This window comes from Acartia tonsa, chromosome 2, assembly GCF_053477335.1.
Source record: "Acartia tonsa isolate MP-2025a chromosome 2, ASM5347733v1, whole genome shotgun sequence".
NCBI classification, from domain to species: Eukaryota; Metazoa; Arthropoda; class Copepoda; order Calanoida; family Acartiidae; genus Acartia; species Acartia tonsa.
In genome coordinates, this window is record NC_137261.1 from 15,258,016 (window position 1) to 15,285,768 (window position 27,753).

At 29.1% G+C, this 27,753-nt stretch overlaps 1 protein-coding gene across 4 annotated transcripts in view; it reads right to left on the reverse strand.

Moving 5' to 3' along the window:
- Ih (hyperpolarization activated cyclic nucleotide gated potassium channel Ih) overlaps positions 1 to 27,753 on the reverse strand; it is a 229,189-nt gene that overhangs the window by 34,791 nt on the left and 166,645 nt on the right. For 3 of the 4 annotated variants that reach the window (XM_080146931.1, XM_080146948.1, XM_080146955.1), the window contains 7 exons: positions 24,214 to 24,291; positions 17,234 to 17,383; positions 12,388 to 12,429; positions 10,667 to 10,755; positions 8,982 to 9,069; positions 8,307 to 8,396; positions 1,376 to 1,432 (listed from right to left, as the gene is read on the reverse strand). In XM_080146931.1, the coding sequence (XP_080003057.1) occupies positions 1,376 to 1,432; positions 8,307 to 8,396; positions 8,982 to 9,069; positions 10,667 to 10,755; positions 12,388 to 12,429; positions 17,234 to 17,383; positions 24,214 to 24,291 (594 nt within the window). Of the gene's footprint in view, positions 1 to 1,375; positions 1,433 to 8,306; positions 8,397 to 8,981; positions 9,070 to 10,666; positions 10,756 to 12,387; positions 12,430 to 17,233; positions 17,384 to 21,049; positions 21,077 to 24,213; positions 24,292 to 27,753 lie in introns of all 4 variants that reach the window. The other variant, XM_080146939.1, reaches the window with a different exon arrangement.

Genomic DNA, 27,753 nt, shown 5'->3' on the forward strand with positions numbered 1-27,753 from the left:
GGGGCTAAAATTAGGAGAAAAGCTACTGTGAAAATACGACTAAATCCGCTACTTCGTTTTCTTTCAATGATCCAAAGGTAGTTTCAAAAATCTTTACTGAATTATTTGTAGTTATTAAAATTATTTCTAATAGCATAGCTATTTGCTCTTGAATCTTTGGATTTTAAAGATTTTTTTAATGGAGATACTAATTTAATAATTACTTTGGTAGGTTTAAGATTACAAGGTTAACTTTGAAAACCATAAACATTTTAAATGATCTTGACAAAAAAAATCAATCTCTATTCAAAGACTTTAGGCGTTTCAAAAAATTTCTTTTTTTATTCTATTTATTCACCAGCTATTCACTTAATAATGAAACAGTTTAAAGTGCTTACGAGATTAATTATACAAAATTATATTTTTTAAATTTTCAAATAATTTTTCTAACAATTACTTTATAATTGTAAATAATTTAGCAAAACGTATTAAAAAGCTGTGTTAATTAAAAATTAATGATAGCATACATTATATGACAAATGAAAATTTGCTTGATGATGGTAAAAAGTACAACTTTATTAATTTCTAGCAAAAGGAAATTATTTAGAAAAGATTAGAATATAAGTTTCTTATATTCAACTAGTTTTAAACAGATTGTTGTGATTTATTTCTGAGGAGGTAGAATAAGACATTGACTCTCAACTATTAACTCTATTGTCCTATCTCTTTATGCTACTCTATTATATTAACTCTATTACCTTACTTCTCCGATAAACTGTATGTGATACTCTATTATATTAACTCTATTGTTCTCACCTCTCTGAGTTTCTATGATAACTCTCTAAATATTTCTATAAACTGTATGTGATACTTTATTATATTAACTCTGTTATTCTCACCTCTCTGAGTTTCTATGATAACTCTCTTAATATTTCTATAAACTGTATGTGATACTCTATTATATTAACTCTATTGTTCTCACCTTCTGAGTTTCTATGATAATTCTCTTTATATTTCTATTAACTGTATTTGATACTCTATTATATTAACTCTATTGTACTCACATCTTTGAGTTTCTATGATAACTCTCTTAATATTTCTATAAACTAAATGTGATAATCTATTATATTAACTCTATTGTACTCACCTCTCTGAGTTTCTGTGATAACTCTCTTAATATTTCTACAAACTGTATGTGATATTCTATTATATCATCTCTATTATTCTCACCTCTCTGAGTTTCTATGATAATTCTCTTTATATTTCTATTAACTGTATTTGATACTCTATTATATTAACTCTATTGTACTCACCTCTCTGAGTTTCTATGATAACTCTCTCAATATTTCTATAAACTGTATGTGATACTCTATTATATTAAATCTATTGTTCTCACCTCTCTGAGTTTCTCCGATAACTCTCCCAATATTGCCTCTTCATCGAAAAATTTGCCCTGAAATATTGAAAAATAAGATCAAGATTAGTTTCCATGTAAGCTTACGCCTTTAAGATTAATAAAAACTAATTTCAAAATCTTGAAAATTCAAAATATTTCATTTAATAAGTTTTTGTGAACAAACCCCTCAACAACTTCGAATAAAGTACAAAAATTCTATTTCTCGTATTCATCCTAATCCGGTGGATAGGAACCGGTTCTCATCCATACGAAAAAACTATGAACACAGTAATAGTGTCTGATTATGACGTAACAAAAAAAAAATTTGCCAATGAGAGGCCGTTATTGACCAATGGTAAAATTTATAGTGGCCTCTCATTGGCTTATTTTTTTTTGTTACGTCATAATCAGTCAGACACTATTACTGTGTTCAAAAACTATGTCTACCCAGGTTATCATTCGTATAGGTGGAAATTTTTTTTCGTATATCATTTTGTTTACAATAGTATATATGGTCTTACTCTAAAATTGTATCAATTTTGTTATACTATAGTATAGAAAATTTGTTGGTTCTACGAAAGTATATCATTGTTATGCAATAATTCTTACGAGAGTACGAGAAATTTTGTTAGTACTAGAGACATATATTATATACGAAAGCCATTTTTCGGCCGTGATCCAGTGGGTTAGAAAATTAGTACGAGGCAGTAAAAATTAATACAAATAAAAATTAGTACAAAGCACAAAAAATGTATACGACAAATTTAAAAGAAAAAATTTAGGACCCCTTGCAAATTTCGTACGACATTTAAAAAATTGATACGAAGGGATGCAAAAGTAAGCCCAAAATGTTTACATTTCTATCCAAGAGTACTACCAATTTTGTAATTTTTATGTGATGCCATCCAGACAGTTTGAACAGAATTATATTTCCTCAAAAAATATTATTGAGTTAAGGGATATATTTCCATGTGTTTAACTCTGTTTTAGCATAATAAGAGTACTTGGAATATTCTCATCCTTTGCTTCATAATTTGAAGTAGGGTGAAACATTTTATTTTCAACTCTATCATGACTTAACTTAACTCTTGACTAGATTTGATTGACTTACCTCTATAGTTTAAATTTTGTAACTATTAAAATCAAAATATTTCAAAATATTGAAAAAAAAACAATTAAAAGGGAAACAAATTTAAATAAGATTTACTTCTTGCATTTTTAAACAACCATATATTTAAAAAAAAAAAAAAAAATAAAGTTTTTCTAAAAAGTAAGAGACATTTAGCGGCGAAAATTTTAACTATATAAGGTAGAAAATTGTTACAATCCATTTAAAATGTGCATTGAAAAGTGAATAAAAGCCAGCTCACCACAATTTTATACACAGGGAGGGAGGGGACTTTGGGCTGTTTTTTACACTAGTCCCCAAAGTCTTAGAATTGTTTGTTTGCTTAACAACTTTGGGTACTTTTATTGAATTTTCATTGGATGGTTCACAACTTGAATATCATTTATTTGATAGTTTGTTCTTCCAGTAGGAGGGGAGGGGTGGGGTAAAGTGGGTTCTTTGTTTGTTCTTTTAGCCAGCTACAAGTTTCACTTTATTAAAGTACATGATAATCTGGTGTAAAATCCATTTAATAATAACCCATTATATAATACTAGCAGTTACGCCCCTAGAATCTTGTGGCTCTGTATTTAAAGGGGAGAGAAAAAGCCTAAAACCCAGGGATCGGAAGCCGCGCGTAAGCCGCGTGTAAGCCTCAGTGAAATCGTCATTTTATCATTATAAAATTTAGCTGGATGTATAAAACTGTCTCTTTAGTAGACAATCCTTCTTTCAAAAATTTCTTTTTCTGCTCACAAGCAGGTTTAAAACTGAGGCTTATGCGCGGCTGAGGCGCGGCTTCCGAACCCTGCTAAAACCTTCCCAAAACTTAAAATAGAATAGCATAAAACCAATCTACGACTGAAAATAAAATAGCCTAAAACCATCACAAGACAAATATTAGGCTTACCTGAAATAGAAAGCCTGATCAGTAGTTATTGAGATCTTAAGTTTCAGAACATAAAGCCTTACTGCTTTACATAATAAAATTCTTCTTTTATATTTCTCTATGTATATCTTTTTAAAAGAGAAGCTTTTCTATATTTAGCGTCAGTCCGTACGTCCGTCCGTACGTAACAGATAGCTTTTTTATGTTAATTTAGGCAAGTTATAATAGTCCTATTGATTTTAAACTTTTCAAAATGATACCTGCGGAGGTACGATTTAGAAAGCGTAGCAACTCTATAATCGTTACCAGAATGTCCGTATGTCCATTTTAAACATTGTGATTTTTAACTTTTTTAACAACAAATATTTATGTTATATAATCATCGGATAGATATAATTTTTGGAGTACTGATTCCTATTACAATAAGGTACCAAGATTTCAAGCAAAGCAATTCTGTAATCAAGTCCTAAAAATGCCAGTATGTCCTTAAACAGAATTCTGTATTTTAATAAGTTTTACAACAAATATACATATATTTTTTTCAAAACTTTTATATTTCTATTTTGTAAATAAAGTTCTGACACTCAATCAGGGTTAAGTTTGTCTGTCCTACCGTTTCAGAAAATAGCTTTTATGGCTGATGTCATCCTTGTTATTATTCACTTGCAGCAGGGGCGTCCAAGCTTTTTTATTTGGGGGGGTAAAATTTTGAAAATACAAATTTTGGGGGGGGGGGGGGTAAAAATTGAAAATCCAAAATTTTGGGGATGACCCCCAAATTCATTTTGGGGGTGACCCCCAAATTCATTTTGGGGGGGTAATCACCCATTGTGCAGCTGCCCCCCTTTTAGTGTAATAAGGCGACATAAAAATAGCCTCTACCATCTAGGGGCTTAAATCTAAAAATAAGATAGCATAAAACCATCACAGGACCTATGTGAACCTTCCCTTAAAAGGAGAATTCAATCAGTTCAGTAGTCTATGTAATCTTAAGCTTTAGGCAAAAAATCGTTATTACTTTATATAAAAAGATTAAGAGTCTTTCCAGGTTGTTCTTAGTATAGGTAGAATTTTTTTGTATTATGAAAATTATACAAAACATAAATAAGTACTATTGTATTATTTTTTTGTAATTTTGTACAGTCCATTTTTGTACTTAAAAAAACCAAGAAACAAAATTGAAATTGTAGAGTTAGACAATATTTAAAAAAAAAAATTCTAAAAAGTGAAAGACACCTAGCAACAAAAATTTGAACTATATCAGGTAGAATTTTTTTTTATTATGAAAATTATACAAAATATACAAAAGTACTATTATTATTTTTTAAATTTTGTACTGTCCTTTTTTTTGGCTAAGTCCCTTAATCTTTTTCTTGTACATGTTGTATCAATTTTGTCTACAATAGTACTTTTATGTTTTATAGTAACATATTTAATTTTTGTATATGTTGTACACTTTTTCAATTATCAGGCTAAGTCCCAAAATTTTTTACTTAAAAAAAAATTTGTACTCAAAAATAAAATTAAAATTGTAGAATTAAACAATTTTTTTGGCAAATTCTAAATTTTTTTTCATATTCAAAAAATGTTTTTAAAAATATTTCCTAAGTTTTCAGTTTTGGAACTTATCAAAATTTAGGTTATTGTATGTTTTTGGTTGTCCAATTGTATACATTTTTAAAATTTTGTTAGAGTCAAAATATTGGAATATTGGAAAATATTTTTGAAATATACTATCATACAAAAAAAAATTATACAATCAATACTATGTTCATTTTTAGGCAAAGTCCTAAAATTTGGACTTAGCCAAATTTCCAAAACTTTGTACTATTGTATAAAAAAATTAATATAAAAAGCATGAAACAAAAAACTGTTTTAAATCCACAAATTATAACCTAATTATTTTTGTTACTTTAGTATACATATTAAAATATTCAAATAGTAAAAAATGTTTGGACTCTGCCAAATTTTTGAAATAAATACTATTGTACAAAAAATGAATACAAGATATACAATCAGGAAAATGGTATTAGTACGAAAATGAAAAAAAAAGTGTACAACATATACAAAAAAAAATATACTAATTAGTAAAAAAAAAACAGAAAAGTACTATTGTATACAAAATTGATACAACATGTACAAGGGGACTTTGCCAAAAAAAATTTACTGTACAAAGTTTTTAAAAAATTGATACAATAGTACTTTTGTATGTTTTGTATAATTTTTATAATACAAAAAAAAAATTCTACCTATACTAAGGACAACCTGGGTAGCATCATATTATATGTAGTTTTCTACGCATATAAAAATGTACAAATCATAAGATTAAAACCAGTTTTTTAGCCCGTGCCTTCAGCATCTCAGAACTAAAAAAACGGGTTTAATCTTCTAATTGTACAGCTTCTATCCGCGGAAAGCTGTTTATAATACGTTGCGAGAAATAACTAATATCAATAACTTAAAAATCCCATTAAAAAAAACGAGAGACATATGCCATAATGTTAAAAAGTGTGACAGATTCAAAGAAAAACAAAATCCAAATTGCTTTAAATCCAACGGTTTGAAGATATTATATAAAAATTGCAAATAAGTGGAAAATGTAAAAACAATAAGCATATATTTTTCAAAAGGTTTAAAAATGCCCCGCCAGCAATTTATTCGTTAATTCTCTCCGATTATAGTTAAGAGTATCAGTTACAAAGTTTTAAATATTTTAATTTATTGATTTTTAAGAAATTCATTATTCCTTTTGGAATTTTCACTAAAATTTGAAACAGTCTTGTATATAAAAGTACAAATAAAACTCAAAGGTTTTTATCTTAATTAAAACGATTATGTTAGTATTACTGTATAAAGAAGTAATGATGGAATTCATACATTTTCGTTTAAAATACATGAAAATTACGAATCACACTTTTGTAAAATTGCCGTACGGTCTACGTAATGATCATTTGGCAAAATTTGGGTATAGACCTTTTCGCCTCTTAAGGGGCGTTTCGTCGTATTTTCACATTAGCTTTGGATAGGTTATTTTAGGTTAGGTGATTGTCCCGCAGTGTTAGAGCGACTGTGAAAATACGACGAAACTCCCCTTAAGAGGCGTTTCCACAAAAGGGACTATAGCCCAAAATTTGTAATTTTTCCCTCTTTCCTCTTAGATTTTCTTTAACTATTAAAATAAATAGAATTGATTGATACATAGGTTTAAGTATGTAAAATATAAAGTGACATGATTGCAAATCTAAAATCCTATGTAAGAGAAAAATCAGGGAAAAAGTGAAACGTCACTCGTAGATTGTTCTTTTTAGTAGCAATGCTACTCAATAAGCGCTCGTGTCTTTACTTCTGTCTTTCTGTAAGTGCAGCTAAATCTCTTGCGTCAAGGATGCCTAATCATATTACATAAAGTAGTGAGCTTTTTGTCGGTAGCAAAGGATCTCGCTACCCGCTGAACCGATATGGTTCTCCTTTACAGTGATGCTTCTTATAGGTCTTGAGATATTTAAAATCAAGGATGATTTTGACATGTCCCAATAATGAGCATGATCTATCTTATAAGGATATAAAGACTCCCATTGAATTTGGAAAAGTTCATAGAGATAGGGGACAATGGTCTATTCATTACAAAAGTCCCAAAAATTTTATAATAACATTTTCTTATTTGGCTTATCAACTTTGGGGACTTCTATTGTTGAGAGTTCAAACGTTTTAACCATTATTCTTAATCTATAGAAGGGGTATTTTTGTGTGTCATCATTGGGGATGTACACCAATTATTTCCCTTTTATAAACAGGAAAGAGTTGTGTTCACATTACCCTATCCCTCGTATCCCTGCAAAACTTCTTATCTTCCTTCAATTAGAATTTCCAAGTGAATTCCATTAGCTTAGGATTAAAGAAAAGGAAATGGGGTTTACATCAGGGAGGGAGGGGTGCCATCAACATTAAATTATTGTCCCCAAAGTTTTAAGTTTTAATCGATTGTTTGTTAGCTCTATTAACTTAGGAATGGTAATATTAAATCATGATTATATTGTACAAAGTTACATCAATAAATATAATGTTGAAAAGAGATAATCAAGTGGATTCCATAGTCTTATCCCTTTAAATCCCTGAGATCTACATGGATTAAGAAAACATTTTATCCCAACAAAACCTTGTGTACTAAACTAACAAAAAAGGTCTAAATTTAGCTTTTTATATTAAGGGTGCCAGAATTTTATTAAATTAATTCTTATATGCCACGATAAAATATCAATTTTATTAAGATAATGTGAAGAAAATGAAGTTTTCCTAAAAAGAAAGGATATTTTCTCTTCTTTTTCTTAAACATAAACATAATTTTATATTTTCATAACAGAAGTAACAAGAGAAAGCGAAAATAGCACCAAAAAAATGACGTCATACAGTAAAGTTGTCCAATGAGAGGCCAGTATACATTGTAATTGACCAATGGTAAAATATATACTCGCCTCTCATTGGTTATTTTATCGTATGACGTCATTTTTGGTGCCATTTTGCACTGTCTTAACTAACAATGGTAATAAAAACTTAATTTTACACTCTAGCACCCTTATTATACATTAGTATGCTAATTTCTGCATAAGCAATCATTGATTCAACAAACAACTTAAATAAAATAAAAACAAGGATGACAACATCCATAAAAGATCTGAAACTGTAGGACAAAAGAGCATTAACTTTTGTAGAGTGTCAGAACTGAATAAGCAAAGTTTTATAGTAACATTTACTTATTCGTTGGCTTAAGAACTTCGGGGGCTTCAGTAAATTTTGAATGGTTGATACATAAGTTGATTGTTCAAACGTTTCAAATATTGATTTTACCTATAGAAGGGATAATTTTGCATATCTTCATTGGGGATTTACATCAATTTATCGGCCATTGTGTTATCCCTAAGTTAATTGAGGCATACCTGATATCTGTGCTCAAAATATTCAGTGATTCTGTTTCTTGTATCTCGTGGAAGCTTTCTATAGGCCATATACTCCTCTACTTGCTTTAACTAAAATATTATAATAATATAAAAAAATGAAAATAATACTGTTAAAACTGATAAAATACATTGATTTAGAAAATGTCCAAATGTAATAGGAACTTTACAATATTTAAACATAAATAGAGGTTGGACTAGACGAGCGTATTTTTATTGCCTGCAAGGTTTAAGATCCTTCAGGGACTAGAAATGTCTTCATAAAAAATTAGTTTGAGTAAAAACGACAAGTAAAGTGTTCCATGAAGTTAAATTATGCTTTAAATGTTAGCTATCAATTGGTATCTTTTTTATGGCTGAACCTGTAGTTCTTTATAAGAAAAGCAGAGTACTGTCTGCCAGAGAGAGAGAGAGAGGGGACAATGGTATATTTATTACACTAGTCCCAAAGTCTTACAATAACGTTTTCCTATTCATTGCTCCAACCACCTTGGGGACTTTAGTAAATTTTGATTGGTTGGCTCATTAAGTTGAGTGTTCAATCTTTTAACCACTAATTTTAATCTACAGAAGGGGTAACTTTGTGCATCATAATTGGATATGTACATCAATTTATCGGCACTTGTCTTATCCCTGTGTGTCTGCAGATTATATTACCTTCTCTCTATACTGACGTCTAGAAGAATCCAAGCTCTGAATAAGGTTGGTGGCGTGACCAAGAAACATGGCGTAACAAGTTGCCCCACTAACCAATCAATCAATCAATCAACCAAAGCAATGATATTTTTATTCAATATTTAAATTTTTAGTTTTTATTTGTTTATTGTCTATTTCTCTGAACAGCTTTTCTTCTTCAAATTTAATTTAATTTCTGAGATTCTTTTGAACTCATTTACCCTTTATTTTAAAATCTAAGTATTTCTTTCCAGAGAAAGAGAGAGAAAGAGAAATGGTCTGTTTATTACACTAGTCCTCAAAATTTAATAATAACGTTTTCTGTTTCGTTGACATAACAACTTTGGTGACATTAGTGAATTTTGATTGGTTGTTTATTAAGTTGAGTGTTTAAACGTTTCAACCACTAATTTAAATCTACAGAAGGGGCAACTTTGGTTATATTCATCGGGGATGTACATAAATATATCGGCTATTGTCTTGCCCCCTTAGTATCAATGACCAAAAAATATTAGATCTTGAAAGAAAGAAACTATTAGCATAGTACATTTTTTTCTCCAATATTAGACAAATAGAAAAGAAAACAACAGAATTTAGGTCAATGTATTATGCAACATAATACTACTAAGATTTTTAATTCTACAGTTATGGTATTTGTCAAATATCAGAATAAAAAATCTTTGAATGCTTTTTTAGGATAGAGTCTGAACACAGTAATAGTGTCTGACTGATTATGACGTAACAAAAAAATTAGCCAATGAGAGGCCACTATAAATTTTACCATTGGTCAATAACGGCCTCTCATTGGCTAATTTTTTTTGTTACGTTAAATCAGTCAGACACTATTACTGTGTTCGTCCACTATTACTGTGTTCATAGAGTCTGATTTTTTTGATTATTTTATTAATTCTTTTTAAATTAAATCAAACACAATAATATGAAAAAAAATAATTAAATAAGGATAAGCTATAAAATAAAATAAAAATAATGCATTTGGTGTAAAGACCGACAAATCAAATCGTATCATAAACAGCTTTCCGAGGATAATAAAATGATAAAGTATAAGATTAATTTTATATTTTTTATTTTATTGTTGAGGGAAACTGTCTGTAAAACGATATGATAGTTGATTTTCTCGTATGGCTTGGAACAGATTCGAACACATCACCTTATTACGCTGAGCAAATTTAGTTCAGATAAGAAAGATTCGCCTGTGTCAATTTACGCTATTGGACACACTTTGTCCGTCTATATGTTTATTAAGATATGTCCTTCTGCTTTTTTTCTGCTCTTTTATTTAAAATTCAATTCTTTTTCTTTCTTTCTGTGATTTGCTAAGGGATAGAGGGGACGTTGGACTGTTTATTACACTAGTCACCAAAGCTTTATAATAAAATTTTCTTATTCGTTGGGTTTATTTTGGGTACTTTATTGAATTTTATTGGTTGGCTCATGAAGTTGAGTGACCAACCGTTTCAACCACTAATTTTAATCTACAAAAGGGGCAATTTTGTTTGTCATCATCGGGAATGTTCATCATTTTATCAGCCCCTGTCTTATCCTTTTAGATAGCTACACTGCTGTTCTTATCCTTGCTATATCAGAACATACTAATATAAGGTCAATGAATTACTAAACAGCTGTGGTTGCTTTGGTTGTTTATATTCCTGATCATACTAAGCATAGTGAGCCACATATCCGTCAGAGATTGTGGCGGGAAACGTCCATATCCAATACACAACATGTGTGACATAGCCTAAATATATAAACAAATATTTATACAGGGTGTCCACAAATACAAATTTGAAAAATTGATTAATAAAATCAATTATTAACAACCTATGTAAAATTGCCTAAATATATAAACAAATATTTATACAGGGTGTCCACCAATACACATCATATGTGACATTGCCTAAATATATAAACAAATATTTATACAGGGTGTCCACAAATACACAACATATATGACATGACCTAAATATATCAACAAATATTTATACAGGGTGTCCACCAATACACATAATATGTGACATTGCCTAAATATACAGCATGACCCTCGAAAAAGTATTTTTAAGCATCTGCAGCCCTTATTTCTCAATGAATTATTAAAAAATGCATATGTCCTTGTTCTCTATAGTATTCCACGTAAGTAGATATAAAAATATTTTTTTTTACCTCCATTTACACCGGAGATTTTTAGTGCTAAAGTTTTGAAAAAGTGACTGAGGAAAAAGTAACTTTTAACATGAAACGACTTTTTTAGCAAAATTAAGCTAGAAATCCTTTTATTTTTGTTACTAGCAGAAACTTTATACAAAAATGAAATAAAAAATTTAGTTTTTGAGTAAAAAGCATTTTTTTACACATATTTTTTGAGTCTTTTTAGTTTAATGATATTTTGAAAAACTTACTTATTAGGCAAAATTGTTTAAGATTAAAAAACCAAATAAATCTCTATGAATATAGCAGGAAAATAGTTTTTGTTTCACAATCATAACTTTAATAACAAAAAAGTTATAAAGAAAATAAAAATAAACATAATGATTTTTTAGTCTAAAAAGCTTAGTTTACCCCCTATTAAATAATTGAGATGTCAGAAAAGTAGGCGGAGCAACTGTCATAATTAATCCTTTTCTATAAATAAGGGTTAATAAATAACCTAAAATTTGCAAATAATCAATTCATTCAGTAGTATTTTTTGCCATTAAAAATTCATATTTTTTGGTGGAATAAAAAAGAAATAATTAGTTAACTTGTTTTTCCTTGTGTATCATTATTCAGTTGCCAGAAAAAAATAATATAACCATCCAAAAAATATGAGAAACAAAAAAAAATTCATTTTCTCAGTCACTTTTTCAAAACTTTAGCTCTAAAAATCTCCGGTGTTAATGGAGGTAAAAAAAATATTTTTATATCTACTTACGTGGAATACTACGGAGAACAAGGACATATGCATTTTTTAATAATTCATTGAGAAATAAGGGCTGCAGATGCTTAAAAATACTTTTTCGAGGGTCATGCTGTATAAACAAATATTTATACAGGGTGTCCAAAAATACACATTATATGTGATATTGCCAAAAATATAAACAAATATTTAGACAGGGTGTCCAAGAATACATGGCATATGTAAAATTGCTAATAAATTCACATTAAGACAGTGCCTCAATTCAAATTAAAGAATAGGATGGATACTAAAAATTTAATTTTTAAAATTATGAATATTTTTAAAGATTTTGACTGCATAATTTTATTTAAAATTTCTAAATTTAGTTGTGTAAACAGGATAGTTCAAATATTTTTTTTTATCCTGAAATAAAATAACGTTCCAATTTGTTCCTCAATATTGTTAATAATCAAATTATATAAAAAAGTTTTTGTTTACCTTGAAGAGGGCCCAAGAATACTGTTCTAGCCATGATACATCCTAAAATAGTTAAAATGTTAAAAAGAAAAAATATTTCAGGAAAGCCTCTACAACTATTATAAAGTAATATAACATAGGACCAATGGAAACTAAGCTGGATAAAAATTATGAAAAAAGAAAAAAAACATTTCTTTGATCTGTTATTTTTAAAAGGTGTATCAAAAATATACTATGACACCAGTAGAATCATACTGCAGAATAGGCTCAAAAATAAAGCAAAGAATTTTACCCTAAAATAAAAAAAAACCTTCTGAAAATTTTTTTTTCTCAATCCAATATCCATAGTAAAAATAAACTTTAAAATCCCCCAAAAAGGTTATTTTGGGGCCAATTCTTATTTTTAGCTCTGCAGTCTGATTCTACTGGTGTCATAGCATATTTTTGATATACCTTTTAAAAATAGGTCAAAAACAGCTTACGATATAATAGATTAAGAAGAAAGAAATAAAATTTAAAGCATTCCTCTTTCTGTGAATGTGTCAGTTATTTTTATGCATATCATTAAAACATTTTTATGGCCTTCTTTCTGGTATTTTTTCCCCTCATAATTATTAATAATGTGCATAAAAATGAGAAACTACTCACAATTAGGATAACTTTACCAATAAGAACTGACAATACATAAAATATATTTGTACTGCTGTCTACTAACAGATTTTATCTATGGAGTGGTGTTGAACTATCCTATAATAAGATAGGTGATGGGTTTGCTGCTCTAAGTATTAACATTACTATCCAATTCCAAGTACATCTCTACCTGAAACCTGTGGGATATCTTTCTTGTATTTGTATATCTTTTTATATTTTACAATGAAATATTTACTTAATTTTCTTTACAGACAAACCATTAATTTGTCTAGCTAACCAAGAAAACTTAATACTGCCAAGAAATTACACTAAATCATGTATAAAAGTTTAAAGCAAAATTTATTAATTTTATGGAAAGAAAAAAAAATGTAATCATAAAAATAGCTTTCTTTGCATATTAATGATTCCTTAAAAATTACTTTTTCTCAGACATCAATTATTTGCATAATTAAACAGATGATTAACAAGAAATAACTAGAAAATACCAATTATTTTATCCACCTGTAACCATATATAGCATCTCTGGCTAATGATATAATAGTATGGTAGGGTATGGTTTGGAACTATATCAACTGCCTCAATCTCATCATTAATTACTCTGTTAATAAATTGATAGAAATAAATGGAAAAATAAAAGTACAAACATTTTTCTGCTAATTATAACAAAACTTTACAACAATGGAAAGGTTAAAGTTTTGACAAGAGAAAAAGTTTTGTATGCCTTGCTACCTAGGTGCAAACAAAAGTTGAAACATGAAAATAATTCTGTTATGTCTGTCTTTTTTTTGTCATATTTTTTCTATTTTGTTTTTAATAATTACATTTTTGCAAAAGTGTTGGAATTTGCGTAAATTAACAAGTTGATTTTAGTAGCAATTCCTGATTTTTTAATACATTTCAAAAGTCATTTAAAGTTAGGAAGAAACAGAAGATTACACATCTTAGTTTAGGCGTCCTTCCTTCTGTTTATGTAAGAAAATAAGATACTTTTTATGTTTATGATACCTTTAAGGACATTTGGACACTCTGTACACCTGTTTCTATTTCTTTTCTGTTGCCAATTGTCAAAATGAATGTATATAATATTTGAGAAGATTTAGAGATAATCTATTCAATTTTCAAACATCTTTTGATTATCAGAAATATTTTGATCAGGAATTCTATTTTTACAAAAAAAAATTTATAAAAGATATTTATACAGTTTCTTTTCCCAGTGCACTAAATATCTAAATTCCCAAAGGAACATGGTTTACAAGTTGTAAATTTTGTCTTTTTGCTTGCAATTCAGAAATAAATTCAAATACCTGTTTTCAATAATAATACATTTGGTATGTCATCAAGTAAGGAGATACAGTCTTAGTAATTACAGAGTATGTAGATGTTGCACAGAGAAATTATGTTCTTATTCTTGACTTTACAAACAATCAAAAATGATTTTTAGAATTTTTTATTCATTCAAAACTGGTTCTCATCCTTACAAAAAAACATTGTCTAGCATTGTATTATATCAAGTTTTCTTTTGCATCTCGGGGCTAAAAACTGGTTTTAATTTTATAACTGTTCATTTTATATCTGTGGAGAGCTGTTTATAATACGATGCAAGAAATAACTATTCTCTAAAGATTACAATATATACTGACAATTATTAAAACCCACAGTTTACATATTCTGTAATATCTAAAACATTATTTTAAGACTACACTTCCCTTCTTTCTGACATGCCAGAAAAATCTGTATTGTTCTTGTTTAATATTCTGTGTATGATTCTCTTAAGTGCATTCCAACATGGAAAATAGTAAATACTCATCATACAAACATGTATTTGAGTGACCATAATTCCAACATGGAAAATAGTAAATACTCATAATACAAACAAGTATATGAGTGACCATAATTCCAACATGGAAAATAGTAAATACTCATAATACTAACAAGTATATGAGTGAACATAATTCCAACATGGAAAATAGTAAATACTCATAATACAAACAAGTATATGAGTGACCATAATTCCAACATGGAAAATAGTAAATACTCATCATACAAACAAGTATATGAGTGACCATAATTCCAACATGGAAAATAGTAAATACTCATCATACAAACAAGTATATGAGTGACCATAATTCCAACATGGAAAATAGTAAATACTCATCATACAAACAAGTATATGAGTGACCATAATTCCAAGTAGCTAGTAGTACGTCCATATATCAACTAATATTATAGTTACTAAAATTATTATCCATATTACAACTTATACATATGTAAATCCTGAAACTTTTATAGACACTTCTTAAAAAATGCCTTAAAGCATCTTTTTTTTTGTGCATACATTGGAGTATTTAATTTTGAAATCTGACAATCAAAGCGGCTAGAAATCCCAAAACATAAATTTGTAAATCTACACTAAGTGCAACTAAATCTATTGTGTAGAACATGCTGTCCTTTAATACAATTCAGAGATATTTTAAAACACCAAAAAAGACCACCGAGGCCTTAAGATAAAAATCTTCTGATTGTATTTTTAGATAAAAACTGTTTAAATTTTCATGAAAAATCTCTTAAAGATAAATTGGATTATTAAGAGTTGTTAAAAATACTATATTGTGAAATTGAACTTGCTAAGGAGACAACAAATATGTCTTAATTTTATTGAAGGGCGGCGTGATACACAATTCATATTTGTGGGCTTATGGTAATATGCTTAAATATGTTAAGAATAGTGCTGATTATGCAAGTTTCTTTTATCTATGAAAATATTATGCACATCTTGCATAATTTATAATGGTACAGAGAAAATTAATTTTCTCTCATGAAATATCATTTTTCAACTGATGCTTTTTTAATTCACTATTTTTAAAAGCGAAGCTTTTCTACAATTAGTGTCGGTCAGTCCATAGGTAACAGATAGCTTTTTTCGTTAATTTAGGCCTGTTAGAATTGTCCTATTGATATCAAACTTTGTATTATGATTCCTGTAGAAGTTAGGTACGACTTGGAAAGCGTAGCAACTCTATATTCGTCACCAGAATGTTCGTACGTCCATTTTACACATGTGGATTTTTAAAATGTTTTTAACAACAATTTTTCATGTGATATTATCATCCGATTGATCTAATTTTTGGAGTACTGATTCCTCTTACAACAAGGTACAATGTTCTAAGCGAAGCATCTCTAAAATCAAGTCCAAAAAAAGTTAGTATGTCCTTTAACAGAATTCTGTAGTTAAGCAGTATGTATTCATATTCTGTATATTCAACCCTGACATTCTGCAAGAGTTATTGTTCGTCTGTCATACCGTTTCAGAGCTTTGCTTTTATGGATGTTGTCATCCTTTTTTTTCTAGTAAATAACACATGTTCCTAATTTCATTCAATTCATATCTTATTTCCATCAAAAATACAATGTAAATAATGTTAGAATGTTTGCAAAGCAGGTAGTTTGAACTTATTTCTAATGCACTAAAAAGATTAATTAATTTGCCTGGTTCAAATTAGATCCTACTAATTAATTAAACCTTTTCCAAAATATGCATTGAAATTTTAATGCATATTTAAAAGAAGCTAATTTGACAGCAAGAAAGTGCAAAGATTGAACATTTATTCAAGGACCTAAACGTTTGACAACTAACTTCCAAAAGGCTTTTTGCCCCTAAAGGATCTAAAAGTGTGATGGGCATAACTTTTTGCCAACTTATAAATGTGCAGAGGTCTGTATAATTTATCAATCTATAATAGTATCATTATTTATTTTAAAAGACAGAATCTAAGTATTAAAATAATCTTTACAATAAATTTTTTTATATAAGCTGTTTTATGGTTGCTATATGTTTTGTAGTATAATTTACATATACGAGACTTAAAAATGATACTTTTATAGAATAAAAAAATTCAGTGTTAATAAACAAATAGAATAAAAAATATTCTAACCATTTCAAAAAAAAATTACAGTTTCGGACAAACAACATGATGTGTATACACAAACACAATACACATGACAATGATACCTGCAGCTCATTAATGGCCACCCAGCTATTGCTTGGGAAGCCTTGGAGCATTGGCACAAGAAACTGGAGGCAGCCCGACCAATGGCCCACCAGCAGCATCATGCAGATCAAGTTGAAGATCCGCATGAACACACTCGCCATGTTCAGAAACTAAAAGAATTGTCACTGCGTTAGAGTGGTTATTATTACATGGGGGCCAGGATTTACCTGGAGTTCGTTGATGGCCACCCAGGAGTCAAGTGGGAATCCCTGGAGCATGGGCACAAGGAACTGGAGGCATCCTGACCAGTGGCCAACCAACAGCATCATGCAGATTAGGTTGAATATGCGCATAAACACACCAATTGAGTTCAACAACTGAAATTTAATGTTTTAGTTGACATGTAGTACACCTGTTTGATGTGTAGACAGGGGTTACTGGGTTAGTGTGGAGTTAATAAGCGGGTGCAACTACTTTAAACCAATCTACATCTTATGTCAAAACTTTAATATGGTCTTAGGAGTGGACAAACGCAGGAGTGGACACTTAACCTAACTTTTAGACTATCTTTTACATTTTTTAATGCCTAACCCCTTCGAGGGGCTTATTTGTACATTCATATCTTAACCTAACCTAATCTGAATAGAAATACTTAATTAAATCTATATTTTAACACTCCTGCATTTGTCCACTCCTGCGTTTGAGACTCCTGCGTTTGTCCTGTAACCTTTAATATTTCTGTATATATTTTCAATTTTCATTAGTCTTTCCCTCTTACATTTAAAAATCATGCATTGTCTCTGAATAAATTCACATAAAAAAATCAAGCAAGTTTGAAGATGAAATCTAAATTTAACTGTACAAAGTTATTTATTAGAATATTTTACTCTTTAAAAGATGTAAACACAATTGTTATTACTTGTAATGCAGTCATCAAGAAGAAAATGCGGGACAAAATTATGTTAACTCTCAAAGGGGACATTTTACAAAAGATATTAAATTTGTTAATGGGTCTTTTAAATATGCATTAAGCAAAATCTAATAAAATTTCCTCGGCTAGACTAGGAGTTAGAGTTTTTAAACCTTCTTTAAAATAAAGGTTATGTAAGCCTTAAGAACCCCTAACTCCAATCGAAATTGTAAAAGATTTGGCCTATTATCTTATAATTGAAACTATTATTAAGACAATGTCAAAAGCTTTGTTAAAGTCAAACATGCACTAATTGCAAAATATTTGAAAATCCGCTTCTAATACCTCTTCTAGATTGTCCCCTTTGCTAAAATTAACGAGATGGTATTTTTACATGTTCAGTCCCAGTTGGGGGGAAATCAGCAGGGGGGTTTTACGCAAACTTTACCAAATATGTCTGAAAATAATTCTATTTTCTATTTTGTGTAGAATTATGATATACTTTGGTCAAATTTTTTAATTAAAAGAATGAAATTATTTCCATAATGAGCGCAGCAATAAAGGTTTGAAAGAAATCTGATTAATTTTATAAATGTTTTCATGAATTTTAATATACATATGTTGTGAAGCCTATTAAATTTTCAGGAATCTATAGTTTGGAAGAATTAAAAATATAAATAAAATAAATGTTGATTTTACTTATTTTACTCAGACAAAGTAACATACGACATATGTTATAGAGTAGAAACACTAGTATACTTTAAAATGCCTAAATATAAAACAATAATTATCTACTAAATACAAATAATGAAAATATTAATAAATGAATATGCAGAATGAGATACTGTTTTACAGTTACGAAACACTTTTAAATTATGGCAACTTAATGATAATGAAATTTTAGAAATATAATTATGAGAGATAAAAATATATAAAAACTGACAGCACAATTAAATCAAACATATTTCCTATTAATCACGGGATCATTTTCATTCAATCCCCCTGGCAAAAATCTGTTCGCGCACATTTTATAATGAAAATGTTACCAAGAATACTTTAAAAAAATAAGAATAGTCCAAACTAAAGAAATAAATAAGTTGATTTTAAGTTTTTTTTATTTTTTTTGTTGTAATTTATTTAAATCATGCACAGAACAGAAAAATTTCACTCAAAGGGGTATAATAGCAATGAGAATTTAGGGATGTTTAAAACATATTTTGGGTATATAGTCCCTTTCTTGGCAACGCCTCTTAAGGGGCGATTCGTCGTATTTTCAAAATGGCTTTTGATAGGTTATTGCCATCGTCGGGTTAGTTGATTTTCCCACAGGTTTATGCAATTAACCGCAGGGGCTAGAAATAGGAGAAAAGCTACTGTGAAAATACGAAGAAACACCCCTTAAGGGACGTTGCCACGAAAGGAACTTGTAACCTATTAAAAGTTGAAAGATTACTTTCATCCCTGAATTAACATATAAATTGAAGCATTAGGCATTAACTAAACACTGCCACTATTTATATAAAAGGGGGTATATATGAGCATGAGCAAGTATTAAAGAAACCAAATTTAGGAAAGGAGATCGATGGATAGATCGAGTCAATATTGTAATACTTAATTGATATTAGATAACAAATAAAAATATGTTCATAAGCAGCGCAGCATTTTTGTTTTAACAATTTTAAGAATATTGTAAAAAAAGCTTCTAAATAAGTAATTTGTTATATTTTAAATGCATAAAAATAGGTTATAGTCACATTAGTTAAGCCAAAAAACTCTTCGAACAGAAGGGCGAACAATTCCTTGTTATAAAGTACCTGCAATTTAAATAACGAAACTTTTTTCAAGCCAATTTAACAACACAAAAAAGCGAATTAGATCATTTAATGTCTAAAAGTCATCTTTATATTGGTTTTAATTGTTGCTTAAATTAGAATTCATGATTTCATCATTTCACTATTATATTTAGAGCAATAAATTTCTTCGCTTTTTGGATATTGTTATCTCTAGTAGTGGTCGAATTTCAGACTAAGTTATAAAATTTTAATTTCTTTTCTTTTTCAAATTCTGAAATTCAATCATTTGATGTTAAATTATATTGTCATGGACCAAGGGAGGGCGTCCAAGCTTTTTCATTTTTGGGGGTGGGGGTAAAAATTCAAAATTCTTTTTTTTTTTGGGGGGGGGGGGTAATCTTAATACCATAAAGGCTAGGACGTCCAAGTTTTTTTATTTTTTTTGGGGGTGGGGGTTAATATTCAAACTTTAAAATTCAATTTTGGGGGGGGGGGGAGTAATTTCAATAGCTGAACCTAAGAACGCAAATAACCAGGGAGTAAGGGAGGGGACAATGGATCGAATATTCAATTTTTAGGAGTCTCAGACTTTGGGGACTGGCTTAAAGGGAATGTGCAAGAATTTAGCAGTTTCTAACTGAGTTTGGGGACTTGCGCATGAAATGCCGCTACTCGTTATGTATGTTTTGAATATTGCAGACGGGGAGAAGGGATAGGGGAAGTGGGGGCAAGGGAAATAAACACTCGTTGTGTTAGTTTGGAATGTAGCAGACGGGGAGAAGGGAGAAGGGAGGTGGGGGCAAGAGGCAAGGGGCAACGGAAATAAACATAATAAAAAGGAGCAGTCATATTCTTGCTAGCAGCTGGCCGGGTCCAATAATATTTTAATATAAAAATCACACCAAAAAACCTCAATATATTGCATCAAAAACAAGTTGTGATTTCACTTTACATGACGCTATGGAAATCTATTATTAAATTAACAATCCCTTTATAATTTCCTACAAATTTATTGGATTAAACTGGATTTCATGCCCTTTCTTTGATAACTCTTATATTGAATTAATTGCCCATTGTCCCCTCCCTCACTCCCTGGCAAATAACACATAAACTTAAACATAAGCAATTCAAATAAAGTTTTGATGAAACCTTTTTTTGAATCTTACAATCTAAAAATTACAAAAAATCAGCCAAAGAAAAATTTTACACGCGGAATTGGTTGAAAAATTAAAAAGACATATTAAACCTTACACAAATACCAAACTATATTATGTATATGTATATGATGAAAATGGGGTATAGGGGTCCAGTAAAACGTAACAAAAAATATATATATGTACCTTAGTCTGAAAAACTCCACTTTCTATCTGAAATATTTCTTTTTATCTACTGAAGGTTAATTTAGATAATGTGTAATCCTTTTTAAAGCAACAAATAATTAATATAATTTTATTATTTGTCATAGAAGCATTCATTAGTAAAAATTAATTTATATAAGATTATGTATTTTATATTAAAAGCATTTTGAAAATTCTTAAATGATTGTTATATACAAAAAGATTTAAAAAGCAAAATAAAATAATTTAAACTAGCATAGCAAAGCTTATTAAAATAAAAGTATTTTCTTAATTAAGGATTTTTTACTTTAAACAATCAGACGTACGGACTGGAACACACTATAGTTATAAATAGTAGCGGCGTTACCTACATTCATATAAATTTATTTCCAAGGCACTAAATGAATAATCCATAAAAATGTACTGTTATCTGTATTTATGTGATTACTGTATGATTGAAAGGTATAGATGCTTGCCAGCTAATCAAGGCAGAAAATAATCAACAAGAGGATGATTTTATTCATAAACAGCGCAACAATTGTAGTACCGTCAGAAAATGTAATGGTTTAATTATAATGAATTATGCTTAAACCTAACATTAGTTGTAAGCATGTTTGCCTTAGATAACATAGAGGTGTGTAGATTTGTCAGGTGGCATACTATTTTATGGGTATGTATGCCTCTTCAGTTAAAATCAAAAGGGGGGGATTGTCTGCTAAATTCTGTAATTGTTTTTTTTTTATGAAGTACAGCAATTAATAAAAACATTAGGTTGTTAAGAACTGCACTGAAATTTATTTGGCCCACCCTTTGTCTTGCATTTTTGCAGATAAGCTACGTTTACGAGATCTGAGGACCACAATTCTAGATTAGCCTCACTTCTTATTAGAAGAGGCTCTTTACTTATTCTATAAATTACAATAAGATGTCTTCTGATACATGGAATATATGTATATGTGAATTATCTATAATACAAAGTAGCTTCATGTCTGTCCGTCCGTCTGAAGCTCAATATCTTGGTAACCACTGAACCCATTGGATTATACTTTTAAGGTAATATATCTACTAGTCCTGTGGTGGTTTTTAGATATTTTCTTGGGTGGTGTAACACCTCCATCCCCCTAAAAACCCAAATCCAAACTATCATATACAGAAAATACAAATCCCTAATAATCTTATTACAAAAGAAAAATAATTGTTTTCAAGTTTTATGATTTAAGTTATGTTAATTTCTGTTTTATTTCAAATGTAATATCAAAGCTACTCTACAAATATTTTCTGGTGTACTTATTAATGTTACGCTTTCAGCAAAAATGATTAATGGTTTTTGGGCAATTGTGCATTGTGAGCACAGAAACCCTCAGAAAGTAAATTGAAAATAAGGTGTGCGGGGGGGGGAGGTGTTAGTTTTTATTGTTTAAGTTATAATGAATACTGGATAGCCCCGAAGTGTTTGGTCCCGCCCAGGGAAAAGGGAATGTAATTCTGACAAAGAACTTAGGGGAAATTTCCCCACAACTCCTTCCTTTAATTCTCCCCTTCTCATCCACTTCTCTTCAATTACATTAAAAAACAAGTTTTACGCCAACAAAATATTCAATTTTCTTCAATTTCAAATGAAATTAATTTAGCTGAATAGCAGCCCCAGGTCTTGCCCTAAATTCCTTTTCTTTTCTTTCTCTTTTTCATTTTGTATACTCAAAAAAGGCGGCATATAAAAAGACTGTAAAAATTTGCTCATAATGACCAATGAACAAAAAATAAGCGTTGAAATTAATTCAAACAAGTTGTTTACTAATTATTTATAAAGAATAAATACAAAAGCTAAACGTACAGCACAAAAATCTCACACTTTTTTATATAGATTATTAAGCTTTATTATTTGCTGAATTATACTTTATTAAAACATGCATTATATGAATAAAAATTTAATTGCACCAATTTAGATTTTATCCCATTTTGAATGGAATTTTAAACATTTCAAAAAAGGTAAATTTTCAAAGGTTTTTTTTTCTACAAATATCAAATATGCAAATATGACAGAGCTAGAAATAAAAGAGAAAGATCAGAAAATGGTATAAAAATTATAATTTATATTTAACACGCTGTGTTTCTATGCAAAGAAAGTTGAAAGTTGCTCTGACACTAAAAGAAAATCACAGTCGATGCTGTACGTATTGGTGCAAAAAATGGGGACAAATTTCAAATTGTTTTGGTGTGTGACGTCATACCCCCATCTCTTTTCTAGGGGGTTTCTTTCCTCCTTCCCTTTTCTTTCCCCTCACTTGTGACGTAAATAAACAGCCCCGTCAAATCAATTTAAAAATTGTCCCCATTTTTTGCACCAATACGTACAGTATCAAATTTTTCTACAAAAATTTTAAAAGGTTGAAATTTCATTTTTTGCAGAAGCCACTTTAAACTTTCTCCTTCAAGAAGTCTAGCGTGAGTATGCAGTATGCAGCTAGGTAGAAATGATGAAAATGGTCATAAATAAACATTATTGCAAATCCGCATGCCAAACCATTTCGCACATGCGCCAAAAAAATGGGTCATTAGAGGGAGGGTTACTTTAATTTAATAGCAAATGATGTTTTAATTTACTAATCAGATGGCCAAAAATGCTTTAGGTTATTTTAAAACCTCTCTATTTCTTATATAAATGAACTAATATACATAAAGAGAACATAAGGAGGACTAACCACATAATTTTAAATAATAATTAAATAAATAAGACACACAAACTAATTTATTATTTATATACTACTACAGTGAGGATTTTAAATTGATTTCAGTAATATGAAGCGACTAATCTACCTTTTTCTTTTAGAGATCTTTGCCCAGAAAAAATGTTACTAGTAATAAGATAAGCGTTTATCAAACACAAATTATAATTTCTAATTTTCTTAAGTCATGCCTTTCTATTTTTTTTTTGATAGACGACAACAAATTAAAAATATTATACTTCATATTTAAGTAATGTTTTTAAAAAATCAAAGTAATAAGATTTGTATAAGAAACTTGTAGATTTGTCACTCTTTATTAAATAAAAATCAATTCAAATCCCACACTGCAACAAGACCATCTGATCAAAAACAAATAAATATAAAAGATGAAAAAAAACAGCAAAATGATAATTGCACACGTGACCCTTGCATTATGAATACCTTTAGCAGACAGTTTTTGTCGTCTCTACTTTCCATAGATCCCCTTTCCCGCGTCTTTTTCCGCGCATTTTGCAAAATCTGAACACAGTTTTGCTCAAACCCATGAAACTGATTAGTGTGTGTGTTTTTTTTTCACATGAAAAACATATTTGATGTGAATTCAATAAAATAATTATTAAAGTTTATAATTTTTAGGTAAAACACCCAGTAATTGAAAGGAATATTTATAGTTCTAATTTATGACCGTATTAATATTATGAATTTAAAAAAATTTTCTTTGATAACTTTATTTACGAGAAATTCTACAACAATAACACCTTCCTTTTTTAACCCCATAAAAGTTAATTTATAGATAATTTTACACTTTTTTGTGAAATATAAAGTAAAAGTACATCTTATTAATGATTTTGGCAAGTGTTTAGCTAAAGCCTTATTAATGTAATACTATATTCTCTATGGCTATTGTTATATTTGCCATAAATATTCAGAAGTGGATTCTTAAAAAACTTTTTAACTTGAACACTGCCTCACTAAATTTAGTGAGGCTCGCTAATAAATGTTGTGAAAAATCCTCCAAAATCGCATAAAAAATCTACAAAATTATTTAAAAATCAGAAAAGGGTTATCTACTAACATAAGATTTTGTTTAATTTTTGTAGATTTTTAATTCGATTTTGAAGGATTTTTCACAAAAAATTTAGCGAGCCTCACTAATTTTAATGAGGCATTATTATATTTTTTCTAAAGTTATAATACCAAAGGCCTGAAAAAGAATTATTTTTTCATTTGTTTCTTAAAATTTTGTTGTTTTAAAAAAATAGATCAATAAAGAAATATTATTTCCGTATGTCTGAGATCCGGTTCTAATCCACCGGAAATTAATCGGGAAATATGTAATATTATTGATTAGTTTAGGATAAAAAAATAGTGCTCAGTAATTTTTGTCATAAATACACTTGTCATAAATATATTTGTAATAAATACATTTGTCATAATGGTACACTTGTCATAAAAGAAACACTTGTCATAACTACATTTGTAAAAAAACATTTGTCAAAAACGTACATTTGCCATAAATTACATTTCTCATAAAAACATTTCTCATAAAGATATGTCTATCATAAAAACATTTTTCATAAATTTATGTTTGTCACTTTAAGACAAATATAATTTATGACAAATGTAATTTTTGACAAACGTACCTTTATGACAAATGTTTTTATAACAAGTGTACTTTTATGACATATGTTTTTATAACAAATGTATTTATGTCAAAAATTACTGAGCCCTAATAATCTTTGAAAGACTTAAATTTTCTTTTTCTTTTAGCCTATATCTTTCCCTCTATCAAAACAAGTAAAATAATTTATTAAGGCCTTATGTCAGTGTACAATTTTTTTGTTAAATTTCTTGGATCTAGTGCAGTTCACGGTAATATGTTACAGGTAACGATTATCTCAAAAAGTCAAAAATCTATGAACTTTAAAGCTATTAATGGCCAATAGGTGAAACGTATAGATTATACTCGCACAAAATTTTAACCAGCAAATGAAAGACTGTAAATAGTCTGGAATAGTCATTACTCAAGAAAGAACTCGCATAAATGCGTGAAAAAGACATATTTTATGCGTTTTTCTTCAATGGAGCTTTTCCTGTGTATCAATGAATTTTGGCTATTCCAGATTGTTTATAGGACTTCTTATACGACTTAAAAGAGTGTGCAGGCATGACTCGTATGTTCACCTGTTTGGCAGCTAGCAGCTTTTTAAGTTCACAGAACTGCATTAAATCTATTTTTTTAAATTTATAAAAGAGAAACAGTCAAGAAGTAACACTTTAAACTATAATAGTTATTCAAATTAAGGAAAAAAGGTATGAAAAGGGAACACAGAGGAAGAGAAAGGAAGGGGTAATAAAAAAAGTTTTCAAACTATTAACTTTTGTTTATTATAAGGTCAACAAGAAAGTCTTTTTTTTTGTTATTTTCAGGGATAGAACAGTGAAAGATGAATTAGCTCAAATTTTTAAAAAGGGAATAGCAGTTTTGGCAATATTTAATAAAATCAAAGGTCAAATGCACTTATTAAGTGTAACTGTTCCTAATGTTGATGAAACGCATAGTATAATTAAACGCTTGTTTAAAAACAGTTTGACCTAATAAGCGCATTTGACTAGAATCTTGTTTACAGCTTTACGTAATTTTGCGAAAGCTACTATTCCTTTTTGGTTTACTTAAAAAGCTTTATTCCATTTTTAATCCCGTATTCCTGATTCTACTAGACAGTAATTTTCTTAATAAACTATAATTAGTTGCTTCTAAGTTTTTGTAATAGATTTATTAATTAAATAAGTAATAATTAGAATAAAAATTTAAATATATATGAAAACCAACCCATATTTTTTCCTTCAATAAAAAAAGATTTAATAAAGTAAAACCTTATTCCTTTTCAGCAAAACTTTTTAAATATCAATAAATGACTATCAAGAAAATCAGATATTTTTTTCTCATATTTATTCAAAAACGATTAATATCTGGTGGATTAGAAACGGTTCTCATCCATATGAAAAAATTATGTGTAGTATCTATCGTATTATATCCAGTTTTCTACGAATATAAAAATGCACAATAATAAGATTAAAGCCAGTTTTTTTTTATCCCCGAGATGCCGAAGGCACTGTTTTAATCTTATTATTGTACATATTTATATCCGCAAAAAGCTGTTTGTAATACGATGCGAGAAATAACTATTCTATGATTCTTAAAAGTGTAATTTTCCTTATTAACGTTAGTACATAAAACTAGGTGTGGAGGTAAATATTTCGCGTTTTGATTTTTGTTTACAGATTTTTTTTTTTTGGGGGGGGGGGTTAAGATAATATTTTTTTTTCTTCTGAGCTCTATCTTTCTTGAGGGGAGGGGACCTTACTTTCCTGAAAATGACCTAAATCCTGCCCTGAAGGACGTTTTTATGTAAATTGTGGCTTGATTTGTTCAGCCATCTCAAATATTTTACTAAGGAATACATTTAAACAAACATACAACCAGCTACTTTAGTAGATAGGTAGTCATATAAATCTTTTCCAGTATGGCTTCGAAACCGATTAATCCACTGGATAAGAACCGGTTCTAAGCCATAATGAAAATCATGGATCGTATCTTATCCAGTTTTATACCAATATATAAAAGTACAGTTATAATATTAAGATAATTAAAATTATTTTGCATCTCGTGGCTAACAAAACTGGTTTAATTTTAAAATTGTACATTTTTATATCCGCAGAAAGCTGTTTATAATACAATGCGATAAATAATTGTTACAATTTTAATTCAACATTATGATTTGCTTTTTTTTAGTGTGAAGGGACAAAGTAGGATAAAAGTGAAACTTCTTGATGTTTGGGGGGAAAATTGATTAGTTGGATCAACTGCAGTTTACGGTAAAATATTCCTGGTAACGAATATTTCTAAAAATCTAAGAATTTTATAGAGTGCTAGCCATAGACGTCCAAGCTTTTTTTTTTTGGGGGGGGGGGAAATGG